The 19,315-nt window shown below is 44.5% G+C and overlaps 1 protein-coding gene across 12 annotated transcripts in view; it reads left to right on the forward strand.

Moving 5' to 3' along the window:
• The window catches only part of ralgapa1 (Ral GTPase activating protein catalytic subunit alpha 1), a 251,767-nt gene that overhangs the window by 194,858 nt on the left and 37,594 nt on the right, over positions 1–19,315 (forward strand). For 11 of the 12 annotated variants that reach the window (XM_069916822.1, XM_069916815.1, XM_069916816.1 and 8 more), the window contains 2 exons: positions 1,969–2,127; positions 3,563–3,690. In XM_069916822.1, the coding sequence (XP_069772923.1) occupies positions 1,969–2,127; positions 3,563–3,690 (287 nt within the window). The remainder of the gene's footprint in view (positions 1–1,968; positions 2,128–3,562; positions 3,691–19,315) is intronic. The other variant, XM_069916813.1, reaches the window with a different exon arrangement.

Raw genomic sequence — 19,315 nt, forward strand, 5'->3', positions numbered from 1 at the left:
TTCTTCCTTTTACGTTTTTTAAACAAGGGGTCGGCATTTGTCATTCTCCAATCTTCCGATACATCCCTGTGGTCAGGGAAGATGCAAAGATCATCAACAAAGCCCTAGCAATCTCTTCCTTCGCTTCCTTGTTGTAACCTGGGGTATATCTCATCCAGTCCCTGGGTCTTATCAATCCAAGTTTTTAGGAAGATCCAGCATTTCTTCCTCCTTAACCTCAACAAGTTTGTTCTATACTTACCTCACATTGACCAAGGTTCCCCCCTCTCTGTCTGGTGAACATCTCTTTTAAAACATATAGACTCCAGTATTGGCATCAGTCAATCCTCCCCTTGTGTCAGCCAATTCTCTGTAATGGCCACAAAATCATAATTCCATGCTCTTAGTTCATCTCCCTTATTCCTAATACCTCTTGCATTGAAATGAACACATTTCAAAGCCTCCAACTGACTACATTTATGCTTCCTCCTCTGTCTGTCCTTCCTCACAAACTCACTGTGCATTATATCTATTCTCTGCCGCCTTCTGGTTCCCATCCCTCTGCCAAACCAGTTTTAAACACCCCACCCGCTTCCCCCACCCCCACCCCACAGCAGCACTAGCAAACCTTCCCGCAAGGATATTGGTTCTTCTCCCCACCCCCCACCCCCCCCCCCCCCCCCCCCCCGGCCACCCCCCAATCCAGTTCAGATGCAAACCATCCTGCCAGTAGAAGTCCCACTTTCCTTGGAAGAGGACCCAATGATCAAGAAATCTGAAGCCCTCCCTCCTGGTCTATCTCTATAGCCACATGTTAAGCTGCTTATCTTCATGTTTCTAACCTCACAAGCATGTGGCACAAGTAGCTGTCCTGAAATCACAACCCTGGAGGTCCTGTCCTTCAAATTAATGCCTAACTCCCTGACCTTTCTTTGCAAGACTTTATCACCCTTCCTATCCTTATCATTAGTCCCTTCGTGGACCATAACATCTGGCAGCACCCGCTCCCTCTTGAGAATGCCGTGAACTCGATCTGAGTTATCCTGGACCCTGGCACCTTGGAGCCAACATACCATTCAGGATTCTTGTTCTCTTCCACAGAACCTCTTATCGGCTCCTCTATTAAAATCCTCTTTTTTCTCTTTCCTTTCCTTCTGAGCCACAAGGCCAGACTCCATGCCAGAAACTTGACTGCCATGGCTTGTCCATGGTAGGTCAAAGCCCTCAACTATATCCAAAATGGTATACATCTTATTGATGAGAACAGCCACAGGGTACCCTCCACTGACTGCCTGTTCCCTTTCCCTCTGCTTTCTATCACCCAGCTACTTTATACCTCCTAGGTGTGATTGCATCTCAGAAACTCCTGTCTATTACACCCTTAAGCCTTCTGAATGATCCAGAGTTCATCCAACTCCAGCTCCATTTCCTTAACAGTTTTAAGGAGCTGCAACTGGATTCACTTCTCACAAATGAAATAGTCAGGGATGCTGTTGGCTTCCCTGACTATCCACATTTTGCAAGTGCAGCATGTCCCTGCCCTGACTGCCGTTTCCACTATCTACAGAATGTCTATGTTTCAGAATGACATGATAAAAAAAAACCATAGTTGATCAAACATTATGACTGCTCATTGCACTTGATTTCAAAATGTCTGTGGTGCTGGAACCCCTTTCTGGTCGTAGATGCACATGACACCCATCTTCAATGCCTTTATATTGAATTTTCTCACTGCATCTTGATACATGTAAACTTGAACTTGACTGAGAAATATCATTTGTATCTTATGAAGTATCTATCCTATTATTAGTTCTTGTATCAAATCATAAAATAGGCTTTTATATCAATGAAAATAATGCTTTAAGTAATAAACATTTTCAATGTTATTTCCTCTTTGTATAGAGAAAATATTAAAATAACTACACATGTTAAGGCAGAAATATCAGTACAAAATTATGAATATCTAAAACCATGTTTTGCTTTGAGTAGTTGAGACATCTGGGGAATGATGAAGTGCATATAATTTGGTCAGAGCACACAAGAGACTACAGAAGAGGAATCATTCCAACAGAGTTTGGTGATGTCCTTATTGTTATATATCCAATGAAAAACTATATGTTCAGTATCCATGTAATGAAGAAACCGGAGGTAAGAGCATTTTCTATTTATTAAATGCCTGTTGATAACTAAATTATAAATACTACAATAATTGTATGTCATTTAACTAAAGTTATGTTTAAGAATTGCGAGTGGAACTTTTTTTGGTTACTGTTTTCCTCCTGTGTATCAGTATTATAAATCCAGGATTTCAAGTAAACTCTGAAATAACAATACATCTGAATTTAGTTTTACAAAACAAAACTAAGTAAAATTTGTAGCATTCTCAAAAATTACAAGACCGTATTGTTACTGATTTTATTTCTCAAATATTTATCTTTAAACTCTGAGTATACTTTAGTACATACATTTCATTGGAGACAAATTTATCTGAAGCAGTTGTTTTTTTTTCATGTAGCTCATGTGGTTTGATCGCTTTTGTGAGCAATAATTTTATCTTGAGATATACAAGTGATCAGGTTGGATGACCAAGAATGGGCCCCAGTCTCCTCTTTCTCATGAAGCAGATGCATGTTGTAAATACATAAATGTAGCTAAAACATGGTGTGATTTGATTGCCTTCATCTTATTGAATGGCAGAAAAGGCTTGAGCAGCTGTATGGCCTAATTATTCTATTTTTCTATTTTAAAAATAGCCTGAAACGTGGTGAAATTTAGATTCCAGTAGATTGGTATCAAGAAACAGAGTTAGGGTTCTTCACCATTTTGTTAAAGTTATTGAGAGATGTTCAGAGCATTCCCTGTAAATGAGTCCATCATGTAATATACATAGATTTTAGCAGGGCATTTGACAAGCCCTGTAAAGCATATTGTCAAGATTTTTTTTTAATCCAAAGTATAAGGAAAAGTGGCCTAGTGGATCAATGCTATTGAATTCCACAGAGCTCAGTTCTTGGACCCTTTTAGTGGTATGTACAATGACTATATCTACTGCAATATTGGCTTTGTGGTTATGTTTGCCAATAATACCAAAATAAGTGATATGGTTGACAGAGAGAATAAAAGTACTAGACTGCAAAAATCTGCTAGATAGATGGGTTCAAAAATGGTGAATGAAATTTTGTCTGGAAAACCTTGGCAGAACATGCTTGGAATCTGGAGACTGTGTGTAGATTGATTGATGATCACGAGACACTGTCAGTCCGATCATGAATTAACTACATGGCATAAGGGAAATGGTGTTGGAGAAAGGCTGTGATGTGATATCTTAAAGTGGTCATTTTGCACTCGCTCATTGACTCTCCCTAATTTAAATCGAATTATATTTATTGTGAACGATGAAATGTGCATGGAATGAGGAAGAAGATTCCCTCTATCTCCATTGAAGTTGACAATTAAAATGTTTGGATTTGAAATAGATACGATTTTTATTTACTTTTAATTATATTTCTTGTTAAATGATATCAATTTAAATCAGAAATTATGATAATGCAACTGAAACTGAACAAAATCATCTTTCAAACAGGTACCATTTTTTGGCCCACTTTTTGATGGAGCAATTGTGGATGGAAAAGTCTTACCATGTTTAGTACGTGCTACAGCGATCAATGCAAGTCGAGCACTAAAATCACTCATACCACTGTATCAAAATTTGTATCCTTTTTTTTTTAAATCTTTCTTTCCATCAGCTTGTCCTCTTCAGTCGTAGAACCCACTAAACTGGGATAGATATAAAAATGCACATTTCTTCATTTTTGTGCTTTTGATATCTCAAGAAAATCTCTGCAAGCAAGTCAGTTTTTCCAGCTCAAAGGTAAAACTGAAATGTATATTGGGAACAGTGAAAAGAGTTTTATTTTAAAAATATATTGTGGTTCAGTCAATATCCTAATAAGTATGGATGAGGCTTATGAAGAACAGAATTGTAAAATGTGGGTTAAACAACAGTTCACAATCTAGGAATTGTGATTTGAGAATAAGAAACAGTGAAATTTCACATCGACTAGCTGACTGACTAGTTCAGTTCTTCATGCATTTTTTGTATGTGAGTATTGTGTTTTATAGTACAGAAAAATATAGTGCAGAAAAACTATAAAGATTTTTCATTCTGTACTTAGTAATGCTCTGTTTGCTGTATTTATCAAACAATATTATACAGACCTACTGTTCAATTTTACATCTAAACAGTAGAAAACTATTTTGTAGTCAAAAAGTAAACAAAGATAGGAGTAATTAAAGATAATGGATGTGAAATAGGTTTTCAGTTTCACAAGCAAGGGAATCCTTCAGATCTCTTTTCATCTTCAGTGATGTATATCCTTTTGAAAAGTCTATTTGCTGTTAGTGTGCATGCAGGAAAGATTCTAACCACAAATAATCTTTTCCATTAAGGTCGCCAAATGCCTTGGCATTTAGTAGATTTTGCTGATAACTCCCCACATCTTCCAACTAATTAAATTTTGTTTTGAGAAACTGTAAAATTATGAACAATCGTAAAAATTGATAACCAAGCTGATTATATGACTCTACCAATAATTTGATATTGTTGCTGGAGAGGTATACGCCGCTTAACGTCCTCTCGGGCAACGTCCAGCTGCATATGTGTCTGTGATCCCAGAATAATTAGTTCTTGCAAGCAAGTCTGCAGCAATTTAGAAAAAGTGATCGCGAGCTATAGAAAATTGTATACTGTATACCCAAATTGTTCCGTCTGTCCTGCACTCTCCCCACAACCCCATGTCGGAATCCACATTGATTCTACTGCCCTGTTCTCTCCCCACAGCCCCGTGTTGGTCCCCACTCTGATCCCTAATAAATAAAAAGTTTACAAGTACACAACAGTATCCCATATAGGTTTGCTAAGCATATGATGGTGTTTGCACAACATCCACATTGCATAACGTCCAATTTCACAGAATGTAACATGGATGTTAAGCATTCTTGTACTACAAGGAAAGCCATCACTTGTTAATGAAAAATAAACTGCTGAAAGAACTCAACAGCATCTATGGAGAAAGGGCGGGGGGGTCAATGTTTTAGATGGAGACCTTTCATTAGAACTGAGAGTAGAGGAAAAATAGCATTTGAGGTAATAATATGGCCAAATGCAGACCAGAAGAACGTCAAATCATATTCTGCTTGAATAGACTACAGTGTAATTGGTATGAACATTGAATGTTCCAATTTTAGATAACAGACTTTCCAACTCCCACCAGTTCACCCATGTTCTTAGGTCCTTTGTTCACCTTTTTCATCCCTCTCCACTTCATCACCATACTCATCAACATCCTCCGTCCAGTTCCATCTATCCATTTCCCACATATCGATCTACCTGGATTTCATCTCTTGCTTCACTTTTTCTTTTACCTTCCCTATCTGGTTCCATCTGTCCCTCCCTAATCTGATGGGCCCCGAGGTCCCCAAAACCCAGCAGCAATAGAAATTCACCAAGACAAATAGTTACTTAAACAAAAATTACTTTTAATTTTCTTGAAACATAAAAACAGGATTAAACTTTACCTTATTACTATTAACAACTTAACCCCCTTCTAATTCTAAGTGCACATGTATGCAATGTGTGTATAAGTTCAGAAGAGTTCTTTGATTCACAGTTCAATCTCACTTCTCACTCCTCCAAGTTCACCGGTATCAGGCAATTCTTATACCGAGCACAGAATTTAATATTTTTGAATCTTCACCAGACTTTGGTGCTTGAAAGGTAAATGGTTACTGCTCAGGAAGGTTCTTGGTTTTCAGAGAGAGATTTATTGTTCATTGGACAAACAGAAACTGATTCCTTCCGATCACCCACTTCAGTTTCTTGCCGAAGAACCTTCCCCATCAGGATTTTCCAGATGATAGCCTCTTTCTTTCAGATCACCACAGAGTTCCTTTTCTGTTTCCCTTATCTCAGGCAAAACATATTACAGCCAGCCATCTCCTCTTGTATGGGCCACAAGGACTTTGAACAGGCTGATCTAAGAACTCACAACCCGTCTTCAAAATGGGTTTTCAAACAAGTTTCCAAAAGCCACTGCAGAAAACCAACACTCTCTCTCTCTCTCTCTCTCTCTCTCTCTCACACACACACACACACACACACACACACACACACACACACACACACACACACACACACAAAACCACATGACTTTCCTAAAACAGCACACTCCACCAAAGCAGCTTGCTGACTTCCAAAATCAATTCATGAGAGATCTTATCAGTTTCCTGAGATGGGCCCTTCCATTTGCACTTCGTTGTGCAAATCTCCAGCACAGGAGTCTATAACTCTTGCATTTTAAAATGAGACCTGTTTTGAAGAGTTTGTATCTGTTTGTGACCTAACTAAAACCCCACAATTTATCTTCCAAAAACATATCTAAACATAATATAAAATATAACATAATCTGTCACAAGCAGGGAGGTTACATGGCCCTCCACAATGCTCTAGACATAGAGGCTATATGTTCCTCCACAATCCACATAATGTATAAATTCCACCCTTGGAAGTGACATCTTTTGCCAATCACTACAAATACAATGAATAACTGTTTTCTAAACAATAAAATCTAAGTAACATGTTATAACTGTGACAATGTGTCTAAAACAATGCAAATCCAGTGGATCAATAAATACACAAGTGCCTTCCATATGATGGACAAGGCACATTATCAAATTCAACACCTAACCAGCTCATTGTGTTCCTGATGGAGTTGGATGCTGTGGGAACTGCTCCCTAGTGTCAGAGGAGAGGGAAGAGAAAAGAAAATGGCTGTTCACTGACTCGCATGCCTGGTTTCTCTGGCTTAGCTGGCATATGTGTGCATCTTTACCACCAACGTCTGCCAGCAGGCAGTGCATGGTCATTCATAAGGTGCCAAAAACCTCTCTTAGATAGCACATCCTGCACCTGAGCTTCACATTTGTGCGCTCCCTCTGCACAGTTCCTGAAGCACCCACCCCATGAGGAATTAGTTTCTATTATTGAGCAGGACTGGAGATACACTGGCATTACCTAGTAATTGCAAAATATATACAATATTTCCTGCTAGTGGATGATCTGCAACACTGTAATTAAAAGCTGAAACTACAAAGTGTGCTGAGAGACATTAGTAAAGAGTAAATACCACAGCTCAGGGTGCAGTTAAAAAGGTTCATTACAAAGGCTGTAATTGAAAGGTTCATGAAAAAGATTGTGGTCATTGTTAGATGGAATGTCCTGTGATAACGTGCCCATGGCAACAACTCTCGCCTGTCTTCTTAAAGTTGTCTGCATAATACATGAAACAGCTCATGCAGCTAAAACGAGTTGATGGTGATGGCTGGAAGACTATGGAAATCAGTGAGGGGAATCAAAACTGTATGTGTTGAAGTGGACTTTGTCCTGTAGGGTGGTCTTCCATAATGTTCATTTGTATTTGCCCTGAAGGTTAGGTGAGTGGAATTTTCTTCACTCCCTCTTGCAGAGTTTGTTAGTGTGGAAACATGATAACATTTCTTCCAGCAACACAAACCACCAAATGCTTCCTAGTCCCCGAGCAACTACCTCCCCTTTCCTGGATGGACAGTGTACCTGTTGCACCCATACCCTACTGGACTCCTCAGGGTCCTAAAGATCAACCTCACATACCTTTTGCTGTGCCAATATGGCCAAATGTCTAGAAAGTGGGGATCCCCTGTGTAGTGGGCCGTGAATTAAGATGGTCCACTGCTTCTTGCAGCACACTGAGCCACACCTTGAGCATTTTGTCAGGTGTCAACATGTGCAGCTTTTGCTTGGGGAGACCGTTCATTCTTTCAATTTGTCCTGATGCTTGTGGGTGGTAGGGGATGTGTAACAGCCATTGGATACCAGCCTCTGTGGCCAAGTTTTGAACCTTAGGCCCTGTAAAGTATGAGCCCTAATCAGACTGTACTTCCCGCTGTTCCATAAATGGAGGAAAGGTATTTTAGTCCCCAAAAGGTGTTTTCATGTATGGCCTTTTTTTTGGTGTGGGAGAGGGCTGACATAGTTTACTTGGCCCACTCCTGTGCCATGCCTAATGTGCTCCAGTGTACCCACTGGCCAGCCCTACAATTTTAACCTGCTGGCATGTGGGGCAATTGTCCACCACCGTCCACATCTGATTTTGGGTTGATGCTACCACTAAGCAGTGGGCAGTAGCCCATGTCGCGTTTCCAGGGCTGCAGAATCATTAGAGCAGATGGAGGCTGTGCAGATTTTGAGTTGCACGGTCCACAGCAGCATTGTGAATGGCCTCTGCTGTGGCCCTGTTGATATGGGCATGCACATTGTTAACCTTGAGTGCCCTCTGCCCAGCATGCTCCAAGATATACCTCCAGTGCTGCGACTGTGGATCTCCCACCCTGTGTCATGCCAACGAGGTATCCAAAATATATATGGAACGGACCCATTGTTGATTTAATTACAAGCACTACCACAGGCAGCTCACAGGAAACACCACACCCCTTCCAAGATGGAGTCTTTCTGATGCCTGGGTGTAATGTCACTGCTTGCCATAACTGGTTCCCATTTTACCATCAACTGGAGCCGTCTGTGAACTATGCTTTCTGTTGTTCCTCTTTGATGAGGGAGTTGAAAGTTGAACAAATAACCCCAGGATACAGGAGAGTGATTGATGGCGGGGATATCGTGAAGGGGATCGTGACCCTTGGGGAGGGGTATGATTTTCTCGTGCAGCTTGCTGACTCTTTCTGGCCCTGCCTCTGCCCATTTGGCAATATACCAGATTTCAGATTTATTGTCAGAGTAATACGTGACATCATACAACCTTGAAATTTATTTTTCCTGCGGGCATGGCAGAATTACCACTAATTGGTAGTGCAAAAATAAACTGCACAGTATAAATATGTAAACAAATAAAAGAACTGTAAACAGATAGCGAATATAAACAAACTGTGCAATACAGAGAGAACAAAAGGAAATCAATGAAACGCACGCGTAAGAGTCCTTAAATTAGTCTCTGATTGAGTTTGTTATTGAGGAGTCTGATGGTGGAAGGGGAAGGGTAGCAGCTGTTCATGAACCTGGTGGTACGAGTTTTCTGGCACCTATACCACTTTCCTGATGGTAGCAGTAAGAACAGAGCGTATGCTGGTTGGTGTGGGTCTTTGATGATTGCTGCTGTCCTCCGACGGAAGTGTTTCCTGTAGATGTACTCAATTATTGGGAGGGTTTGGCCTGTTATGTCTGAGGTGTGTCCACTGCCTTTTAGAGTCCTTTATGCTCAGGGGTATTGTTGTTCCCATACCAGCTGGTCAGCACACTTTCCACCACACTGTAGTGCACATCGAAAGAATCAAAGACTTGTTGATCCGAACCAAGGCTTTTATTAACAAAAGACTGGAGCGTATCACATGTAGGTCGACCAGTCCAGAATTATCTGGGTCTGGCTAGGAGCAACCCTTTAAGACCTGCCAGTAGGCGTGGCTATGCTTTCAGCCAATCACAGCCATCCTATACTATAATATACACATATATACATCAGTGATAGAATCCGTACTATCACATTCACTCCTCTTTGAGAACTGACCCCGGGGTGAATGGAGGGGCTGTTAAAAAAAAGGGGGGAAGAGAAAAAGAATGGTAGGAGGTTAGGGGCTGTAGCAGTCGGGTGGCTTGATCGTCCAGTGCGACCGCCATCGTGCTGGGATTGAGGCCGCTGGAGTCGTGTCACTGGCGGGACCGTTGGGTGCATACATCGCCTCGCTCAATCCCCCAACGGCATTGTCAGCAGGCTGGCCTGAGTTGTTGCCACTGCCACTGGTGGGGTGGTGCTGATCCCTCTGTTTCGCCACGTGACCTAGGGGAGAAGGATTTGGAGGGGGTTGGGAGCGGTGCCGGGTCCGATCCAACTTGGACTCGGTCCCTTACTGAGACTGTGTCCTACCGCCCGTCCGGGTACTCAATTTATGCATAATGCGAGTTTGCATGGAGTAGCATCACCTGGTCAACCAGAGGGTCGTTCTTTGAGTACTGGATGTGGCGTTGCAGGAGGACAGGTCTAGGAACTGTGAGCCATGCTGGCGTGGTTGTTCCCAATTCTGATTTCCTTTGGAAAGAGAACATTCTTTCATGGGGAGTGGCATTCATCGCAGTGCATAGGACGGAGCAGATGGAATGTTGGGCACTAGTGAGTACATCCTGCCAGCGAGCGGTGGGGAGGCTTTTGGACTGGAGGGAAAGCGTGACCGCTTTCCAGACGGTGGCATTCTCTCTTTCGACCTGCCCATTACCACATGGGTTATAGCTGGAGGTCCTGCTCGGAGCAATACCACGCTCCAGGAGGTACTGCTGCAGCTCAGCGCTCATAAACAAGGACCCCCCCCCCAGTCACTGTGGATGTAACTGGTGTACCCAAAGATGGCAAAGATGCTGTGCAAGGCCTCTATAACTGAGGAGGCGGTTATGTCCGAGCAGGGCACAGTGAATGGGAAGCGAGAGCACTCGTCGATCACCGTAAGAATGTAAGTGTTATGGTTGGTCTATGGTAGGGGCCCCTTGAAGTCCACGCTTAGACATTCAAATGGCCGGGTGGCTTTAATGTAGTGGGTGTTTTCCGGGAGGAAAAAGTGGGACTTGCACTCAGCACACACCGGGGAGGCTTGGGTCATGGAGCGAATCTCCTCAACCGTGTAGGGCAGGTTGCAGGCCTTAACGAAGTGCACGAACCTAGTGACCCCCGGATGACGGAGCTCCTCGTGGAGTCTCTGTAGCCTGTCCAGTTGTATGTTGGCGCAAGTCTCCCTGGAGAGCATATCTGGCAGGTCGTTGAGCTTACCATGCCTGTACAGTATTTTGTAATTGAAGGTGAAGAGTTCGATTGTCCACCTAGCGATCTTGTCGTTCTTGATCTTACCTTGTTGGGTGCTGCTAAACATGAACGAGACCGTGCATTGGTCGGTCAGTAGTGTAAAGCGCCTGCCAGCGAGGTAGTGCCCCCAACGATGTACCGCTTCGACTATGGCCTGGGCCCCCTCCTCAACAGAGGAGTGTCAGCTCTCAGGGCCCTGGAGGGTCCTGGAGAAGAAGGCTACCAGCCGCCTGGTCTGGTTCAGGGTGACCGCCAGTGCAAAATCGGATGCATCGCTCTCTACTTGGAATGGATGCAGCAGCTATGTCCCATATGATGCGGTTGAAGGCCACTCTGGCTTCGGTTGACAGGGAAGGAGGTGCTCTTGATAACTGGCTGTGCCTTGTCAGCGTAGTGTGGAATCCATTGGGCATAGTACGAAAAGAAGCCCAGGCAGCATCTGAGTGCCTTTTGGGTGTGGGGGGGTGGCAGGTCCATGGGAGGGCGCATGTGGTTAGAGTCCAGCATTACCACCCCGTTCTCCACCACGCAACCTAGAATTGAGAGCCGAGTGGTCCGGAAGACACACTTGTCAAAATTGTAGGTTAAGTTCAGCCGATTTGCTGTCTGAAAAAATTTCTGGAGGTTGGTATCATGATCCTGCATGTTATGGCTGCAGATGGTGACGTTGTCCAGATATGGGAAAGTAGCTGTTAGCCCGTTCTAGTCTACCATCCAGTCCATTTCCCGCTGGAAAACCACGACGCCATTCATGACCCCAAAGGGTACCCTGAGGAATTGGTACAGCCTCCCATTGGCTTCGAAGGCTGAGAAAGATCTGTCTTCTTGGCGGATCGGGAGCTGGTGATAGGCCGAACTTAGGTCAATGGTGGAGAACACACGGTATTGGGCGATCTGAATCACCACATCTGTGATCCGTGGGAGGGGGTAAGCATCCAGAAGCATGAAGCGGTTGACTGTCTGGCTGTAGTCAACCACCATCCACAGCTTCTCCCCGTTTTTAACAACCACCACCTGTGCCCTCCAGGAACTTGAGCTGGGTCCAATAATGCCCTCATCCAGCAGTCTGCGCACCTCGCTTGTGATGAACTTCCTGCCCCTGAAACTATATTTCCGGCTTTTGGTGGCCACTGGTTTCCAGCCAGGGGTGAGGTTTGCGAAGTGTGCTGGAGGACGACCCGGAGGGTGGAGAGGCTACAAGTGGAGCGCCAGGGTGCAGGGGCTGGTGGTGTGGGCTGTTGTTGGCAGGAGGCCTCTGGGGTGGAGTGGTTACAGACCGAGAGTGGGGAGTAGGGCCCCCTATAATGCAGGGAAACAGTTTGGAACTGGCACTGAAAATCCAATCCCACCAATATGGGTGTGCACAGTTGAGGGAGGACTAACAGCTTAAAATCAGTAAATGTGATGCCCTGGACTTTCAGGGTCACCACGCAATACCCCTTTATCCCAGTCAAGTGTGATCTAGTGGCCAATTAAATCTTTTGGTCAGTGGGGAAAATGACCAGTCCACAATTTTGGCCCAGGTCTGGATGGATAAAACTCTCAGTTAACTCCGAGTCAAATAAACAATTAGTACAGTGTCCGTGCACTTTAATCAATTCCATCGCTTTTGTGAGGAGATGGGGGCAATCCTGATCCAGGGTCACTAATGCAGCGACCTGTGCTGGGGCCTGTGGAGTCTTGCGTGATGACATCACGCAGCGTCGAGCCTGAAGTGCACTATGTGTGTGTGATGACGTCACTGGAGCAGTCGAGCTGGAGCTGTCGGTGGCAAATGGCTGGGTCTGCTGCTTGCAGCCAGCTGGGGCCGTCGGGCTGCCAACGGTAAGTGCTGGGAGCCGCTACTTGCAGTTGGTGGAGGGACGATCAGTCGGGCAGTCGTCGGCGGTAGCAGCAGTGGGTACCGGGTTGGTAACGGCGGAAGCAGGTACCTGTTCGGCGGCAACATTCGCTGAAGTCAGGCCAGTGGCCGTCGCCGGGGTCGGAGCTGGGGCAGTCATCACTAGAGTTGAAACTGAGGCGACCATCACTGAGGTTGGAGCTGGAGTGGCCGCCACTTGAGTCGGAGGTGGGGCGGCAGTTATCAGGGTCAGAACTGGGTCCTGGGCAGCCATTGCTTCGGGTGGGTGGTCCAAGTGGGCCAACGTTATCGTGGTGAAGGTGGAGTGTCTCTTCCGCACGTGGTGCATGTGCCATGACATCAGGCGCTGTCTTGCGATCGAGCCTTGCTCTCATTGGACGAGAGCTCTGATGGTGAGAAATTTGAATGAGGGGATGGTGGTTGGGCCTCACACAAGTCACTGTTTGGTAGTGGCCATTTTAGAGCAAGACTACAGCAAAGTGGCCTTTTTTAAGACACTTCTGGCACCTGGCTTTCCTTGCAGGACACTGGGACCTGCTGTGCTTGTCCCTCCCGCAGAAGTAGCACTTCGGGATCGCATCAGGCAGGATAGAAGCCGCAGCCAGGCCATCAGAGGGCTGTGGGGTAGTAGGGTTAAGAGCAGACATCCTACTCACTTCATAGTATAGGGTCCAGCCCTGAGAGTAAGCGTCCATACTTAAGACCGCAGCCTCCATCGTCTCTGCGATCTGGGTCACGTCCTCTAGGTTTTCTCCCCCAAGCTCTAGCCGGCTCTGCCTCACTTCATTCGATCGGACCCCGGCCACATAAGCATCCCGAATAAGATCATCAGTGGTCTCAGCTGCAGTTCTGTCTGTGCAAGCACAGGCTCTGTCCAGTAACCTTAGTGCTTGGAGGTAAGCTCTACAGGACTCACCAGACAGTTGCCTCCTGGTCGCTAGCTTGTACCTGGCATAGACCCTGTTCACAGGTCGCTCGTAGAGTCCTTTCAGCACCTTCATGGCTGCTGTGTAGGTGGCTTCATCCTGGATGTTCTTGTAGACCCTCAGGGACACCATAGACATCAATACTAGTAGTCGATGGGCGTCCTCCACCACGGCAGGGTCAGAGTGCTGTAGGTAAGCCTTGAAACACCTCACTCAGTGCTTGAAGTCATTTGGGACATTAGCTGACTGCGTGTCAATGTTGAGACATTCTGGTCGCAGCATGCGCTCCATCCCTAGAAAAGTTTTGTTAATAAAATTATAGTTTAGTTAATAAAATTGTCGAAATAATCAAAGACTTGTTGATCCGAACCAAGGCTTTTATTAACAAAAGACTGGAGCGTATCACATGTAGGTCGACCAGTCCAGAATGATCTGGGTCTGGCTAGGAGCAACCCTTTAAGATCTGCCAGTAAGCGTGGCTATGCTCTCAGCCAATCACAGCCATCCTATACTACAATATACACATATATACATCAGTGATAGAATCTGTACTATCAAACACACCTCTAGAAATTTGCCAGGTTTTCTGGTCATACCAAACCTACACAAACTCCTGAGGAAGTAGAGGAGCTGACGTGCTTTTTTTTTTTGATTATTTTAATTTTGTGGGCAAACATGTATCAAGAAATAACCATTACCTAAATACATAAATTGAAATTTAAAAAATCAATAGTACAAGTTGTCCATATCTCTAAACAGCCCCATCCCCCAACAAAACCCTAAAATAGAAAAGAAAGTAGATAAGAGAAAGAAACAGAAATGCAGGAAAAAAGGAGGAACTGTTGGGATCTGGGATCCATTTCAGAGGATCTAATTCCTTTTCTTGTCTAGATGTCAAATAGGGGAAAGAGAAAGGACATAGAACTCAGGAACACAATAAATATCCCAAATATTCAATCCTGAATTCTGGAAGTATGGTTGCCATACCTGCAAAAACATGTTATACTTCTTCCTTAGATTATGTTATTTTCTCCAGGGGACCACACTATCCATTTCTGCATTCCATCAGGCTATATCCAGAATGGATATTTCCTGGCCACCGCCAGTGCAATTTTAAGAAATTCTGTTTGGTACTGGGACAGCCACATTTTGCATCTTGAGCCCACAGTAGAAACAATTCTGGACTTTATGGCAATTGTTTCCCACTAATCTGTTCTAATTAAATTCTTAAATTTTCCCTAAATTTTCACTTTGGAGCATGACCAAATAGAATGTAAAGTTTCCCGTTTCTTCACCACATCTAAAACATATATTCAATATATTAGAATTTTATTTATGTAATTTCTGTGGGGTAAGGTATATAGCTGATGCAAGAAGTTATATCAGTCTATATCTTCTCTTACATTTATTGTATTCGTCATGCTGCCCTGACATAAATTGGACCAGTTTTTATCACCAATACTAATATTCAAGTCTGATTCTTATCTTTGTTTTGATTTATATAACTCTGGCTTGGGAGTTCCCGACTGAAGTAAGGAAGACATTGCAGATGTAAACTTTATGTTCCCCTTTCAAATCAGAATTTCCATTTCACTGCTCTGGTAATATCATCGCCAGACCTAATTCATCTCTGATAAAAGCTCTTAATTGAAATTAGCAGAAGATTGTGTTGTTAAGAATATTATATCTATTTTTTAACTGCTGAAATGGCATAAGTTACCCTTGCACGTAACAATGTTCCACACACCTGATTCCCTTCCGGGACCAGGTATGTAGAATCTTAATATCCATTGTTAAAGAAATTAATCTATTTTGAGTCGAGGGCATTTTTGGAAATATTTTTCATTTTGTTCCAATTAAATTATTAAATTTATACCAAATATTTAAATAATGGTTTTTTAGAGGTGCTTCTTTTCCACCAGAAATAGATTTTGTGTCCCATTTATATGCAAGATCTTCTGCTACTCGCTCTCTGACTTTACACAGTTCAATTTCCACCCATTTCCACACCGGGGGGTGTCTTGTACATTTGTGTGCTCTTGTTGGCAATTTCCTGTCTCACCAGTGAGATAATCTCTGCCCTGAGTGCAGCAGGGACCACCTCAGCTGAGGGAAGAGCAGAAGACTGCATAGTGGGAGGGAGGGGAGTGCAGTGGGAAGCACCATGGAGGGTGTGGGTTTTGGCAGCTTTTTCCGCATTGCGAACATGGCAGGGGTAGTGATGCCATGTTTGCAGGAACAGTCTACACCAACACGTATTGGGGCATAGTACATGTCCCTGTGGGTCAAGGGTTATGCACTCAAGACCACCCCTCTGAGGTTGGTGCAGATGGTGATAACTAAGCCCCAAAGGTTTCCCTGGTGTCCTCAACGAAGTTGCGCCAAGGATTGCCACCGTATAGGCTAGTAATAAGAGCAATTCCCTAATGACCCTCATGTTGACTGCATGCCACTGTGATCACCACAAGATCCACAGTGGTCCCCTTCAGGCAGCACCACCCAGAGGGAGTTGTTGACGGTCTGCTGAGAGGACAGACTACCCAAAGTACTGGCCTCCATGTAGGAGAGGCGAATATGGTAAGCCCCTTCATCCCACAGCTGGAGTAGCCATACGGCTAAATGCTTGCCCAACCACTAGGGGTATCTGTACACCAACCCAGCCAACTCCTTGGCTGAGTATTCTCTGGTCTCTACAACCTCATTCCAGCCCTTCATCCGTTCGCTTAGACCCTCACAGGGGATCCTCGTGGCAGGTCTGGGACCGCATGGTTATTGGCCGGGCTTGCAAGGTCTCTGGGACATGGGTTAGGGGGGACGCGCATAATTGGACCCGGCCTCTTCAAAGTCATCGTTGTCCAGCCACACATCCCCACCTTATGGCCACACATCACTCTCGTTCCCATGCGTGATGGTGATTCTGATTTATACAAGATAGACCCAGGCGGATCAGCTGCCCCACTTTGACTAACTGGCAGGCAGCTTCAGTGTGCCTAGTCTCCAAACTACTGATGCACGCCCTGGCGGCGGCATTCAGTGCCTCCTGCAGGGACCAGTGATGGAGCTTTAGTGATTCAATCTATTCATCTTTCTGGATGCCCTGATCACTTAAATCAGATGTGATATACCACTGGCACCTAAGTAGGGATATCAGTAACCATAGGGCTCCCCCGGTCTCAGTTAACTCTGATCCCTCCAGGAAGGAGACCACATGGTGCCCTATCTTCTCTCCCTGGGGGACCAGCAGTCGAAGTAGTCGACTGGCATGGCATGGCTTGGTAGCCAAACAGCCAAACCCTTGATGGTTATCGGTCCATCCGGGAATTTTATATTCTGACCCCTGGGTTCCTTTGCTAGTCACCTCCAGCTTCCCCCATTGGTGAACAGAAACACAACATGCATGCACTGACAGGACACCCACATGCACTCATTAGCACAATCTACCACACGGTTAGTACTCCATGTGTGTCCAGCCAGAATTCTTTGAACCTTGCTCATAGCACCAATTGTTGTGTTTGGGAAAGTATCAGGTTTGGTGGGTTCACAGAGACGAGCCTGCACCCAAGTGTTGCACTGTTATTAAACACACAGGAGATAAATAGGGGAAGACGCTAAACGATACTTGATTTTTTCTTTGGCTTGGCTTCGCGGACGAAGATTTATGGAGGGGGTAAAAGTCCACGTCAGCTGCAGGCTCGTTTGTGGCTGACAAGTCCGATGCGGGACAGGCAGACACGGTTGCAGCGGCTGCAGGGGAAAATTGGTTGGTTGGGGTTGGGTGTTGGGTTTTTCCTCCTTTGCCTTTTGTCAGTGAGGTGGGCTCTGCGGTCTTCTTCAAAGGAGGTTGCTGCCCGCCAAACTGTGAGGCGCCAAGATGCACGGTTTGAGGCGATATCAGCCCACTGGCAGTGGTCAATGTGGCAGGCACCAAGAGATTTCTTTAGGCAGTCCTTGTACCTTTTCTTTGGTGCACCTCTGTCACGGTGGCCAGTGGAGAGCTTTACTTTACCACTAAACAACTAGATAGATATTCATATTGAACCCAGGTTAGACTCTGATATCAGTGGCCACCTATTTTCTACATGCTCCCATACGTGAACATACTTCACAGACAGTGACTTTCAAACACTCTCCGATTCCCTGTACCAACAGGAGTGCAGCTCTCTGTAAGCACTGATCTATCGCAGTACTATGGCTCAACTTCATTGTAGTGCACACCTTACCTGCGACTCCTCCAGCAATGTCCACAGTAGCAACTTGGTGTAGAGCGATGTCCAGGACTTGGACCATGAGGGAGAGAGAAAGAAATGTGGTGTGCATCAGTGTTTAATACTGTTCTGAGGGGAGCATCTGGCCATTGATGACACTGAGTCATTTAAATGAGCCCACAGTATAGTGTGAACTAATGGGTGGCTGAAGTCCAACCTTCATTGGCAGGTGGTGTGACTTCTGAATAAGTTTCAGACAGGGAGGTTATGTAACCCTCCGCAATCCACAATGTTCCAGACGGGCCATGTGTTCCTCCACAATCCACAAATGACACTCCCTTGTCTGGTTCCACTGTCAAATACCAGTGTCTTCTCCCCTCTCTATTCCTAGTCATTCCATTTGCCTATATTTTTCTTTCTTATAGAACCATCAAACATTGCAGCACACAAAACAGGCCCTTCGGCCTAATTCCAGTGACCTGCACCCAGTCCATAGCCTTCTATACACCTCCCATCCATGTACCTGTCCAAATTTTTCATAAATGTGAATATTGAGCCCGTATTCACCACTTCAGCTCGCTCCACACTCCCACTACTCTTTGTGAAGAAAACTCGTGTCCTCTAATTTGAAAAAAATTAAATTTCCTCATGTTTGCACATATCACTCTCTCTCTCTCTCTCTCTCTCTCTCTCTAAGCACTCCTTTTACCTCCTCTACTGGCACTATCTGCCCATCACTATCCCTTTAACTGCTCCACCTAACATCTACCAACCTCTATCTCTCACTCACACTTTTGTACAGTTGGTATCTATCCTCTACACTCTCAGTCCTAATGCAGGGTCTTCATAGGAAATGTTATTACTCCTTTCCCTCCACAGATGCAGCTTGTCCTGATGAATTGTGTCTTCACTTCGTAAATGTATTCGGTTGCACAGTTGTAATTAAGAAATTATCATTTCACATATATTTCACATATGTTTGACATATGTGCTGAAGATAGATCTTCCTGATGATCAGATTCATACTAATCTTGTACAATTGATGTCTAACTCTGATGTCTTGGCAAATTCTCATTGGGTCTCGTGTGGATTTTGAAACTGGTATATATAGGTTTATTGGATTGCAATGTAGACAGAGAGCCATTAACTAGCTTTCACTGAGTACAAGATGGGCTGAAGGACACATTTATATATTCTATGACTGACTACATGGCAAGGCTGAATTGTGGTAGCTGCAGGGAGCAGCTGATATGCCAGTTTCCAAGTAAATCCCAGGTTTTCACAGAAATGTTGCAGCTACATCTGTCAATTAATTTTATCAGGGTCCAACATAGTCCAGTCTTGCTATGATCCCCAGCATTACTCGAGGAAATATGTTCTCTTAATACTAATCTTAGGCATATTATCAGATCCATTCATATGAAAGTGAATTTTCAGCTCAAAATATAATCA

Source organism: Narcine bancroftii, chromosome 2 (assembly GCF_036971445.1).
Source record: "Narcine bancroftii isolate sNarBan1 chromosome 2, sNarBan1.hap1, whole genome shotgun sequence".
NCBI classification, from domain to species: domain Eukaryota; kingdom Metazoa; phylum Chordata; class Chondrichthyes; order Torpediniformes; family Narcinidae; genus Narcine; species Narcine bancroftii.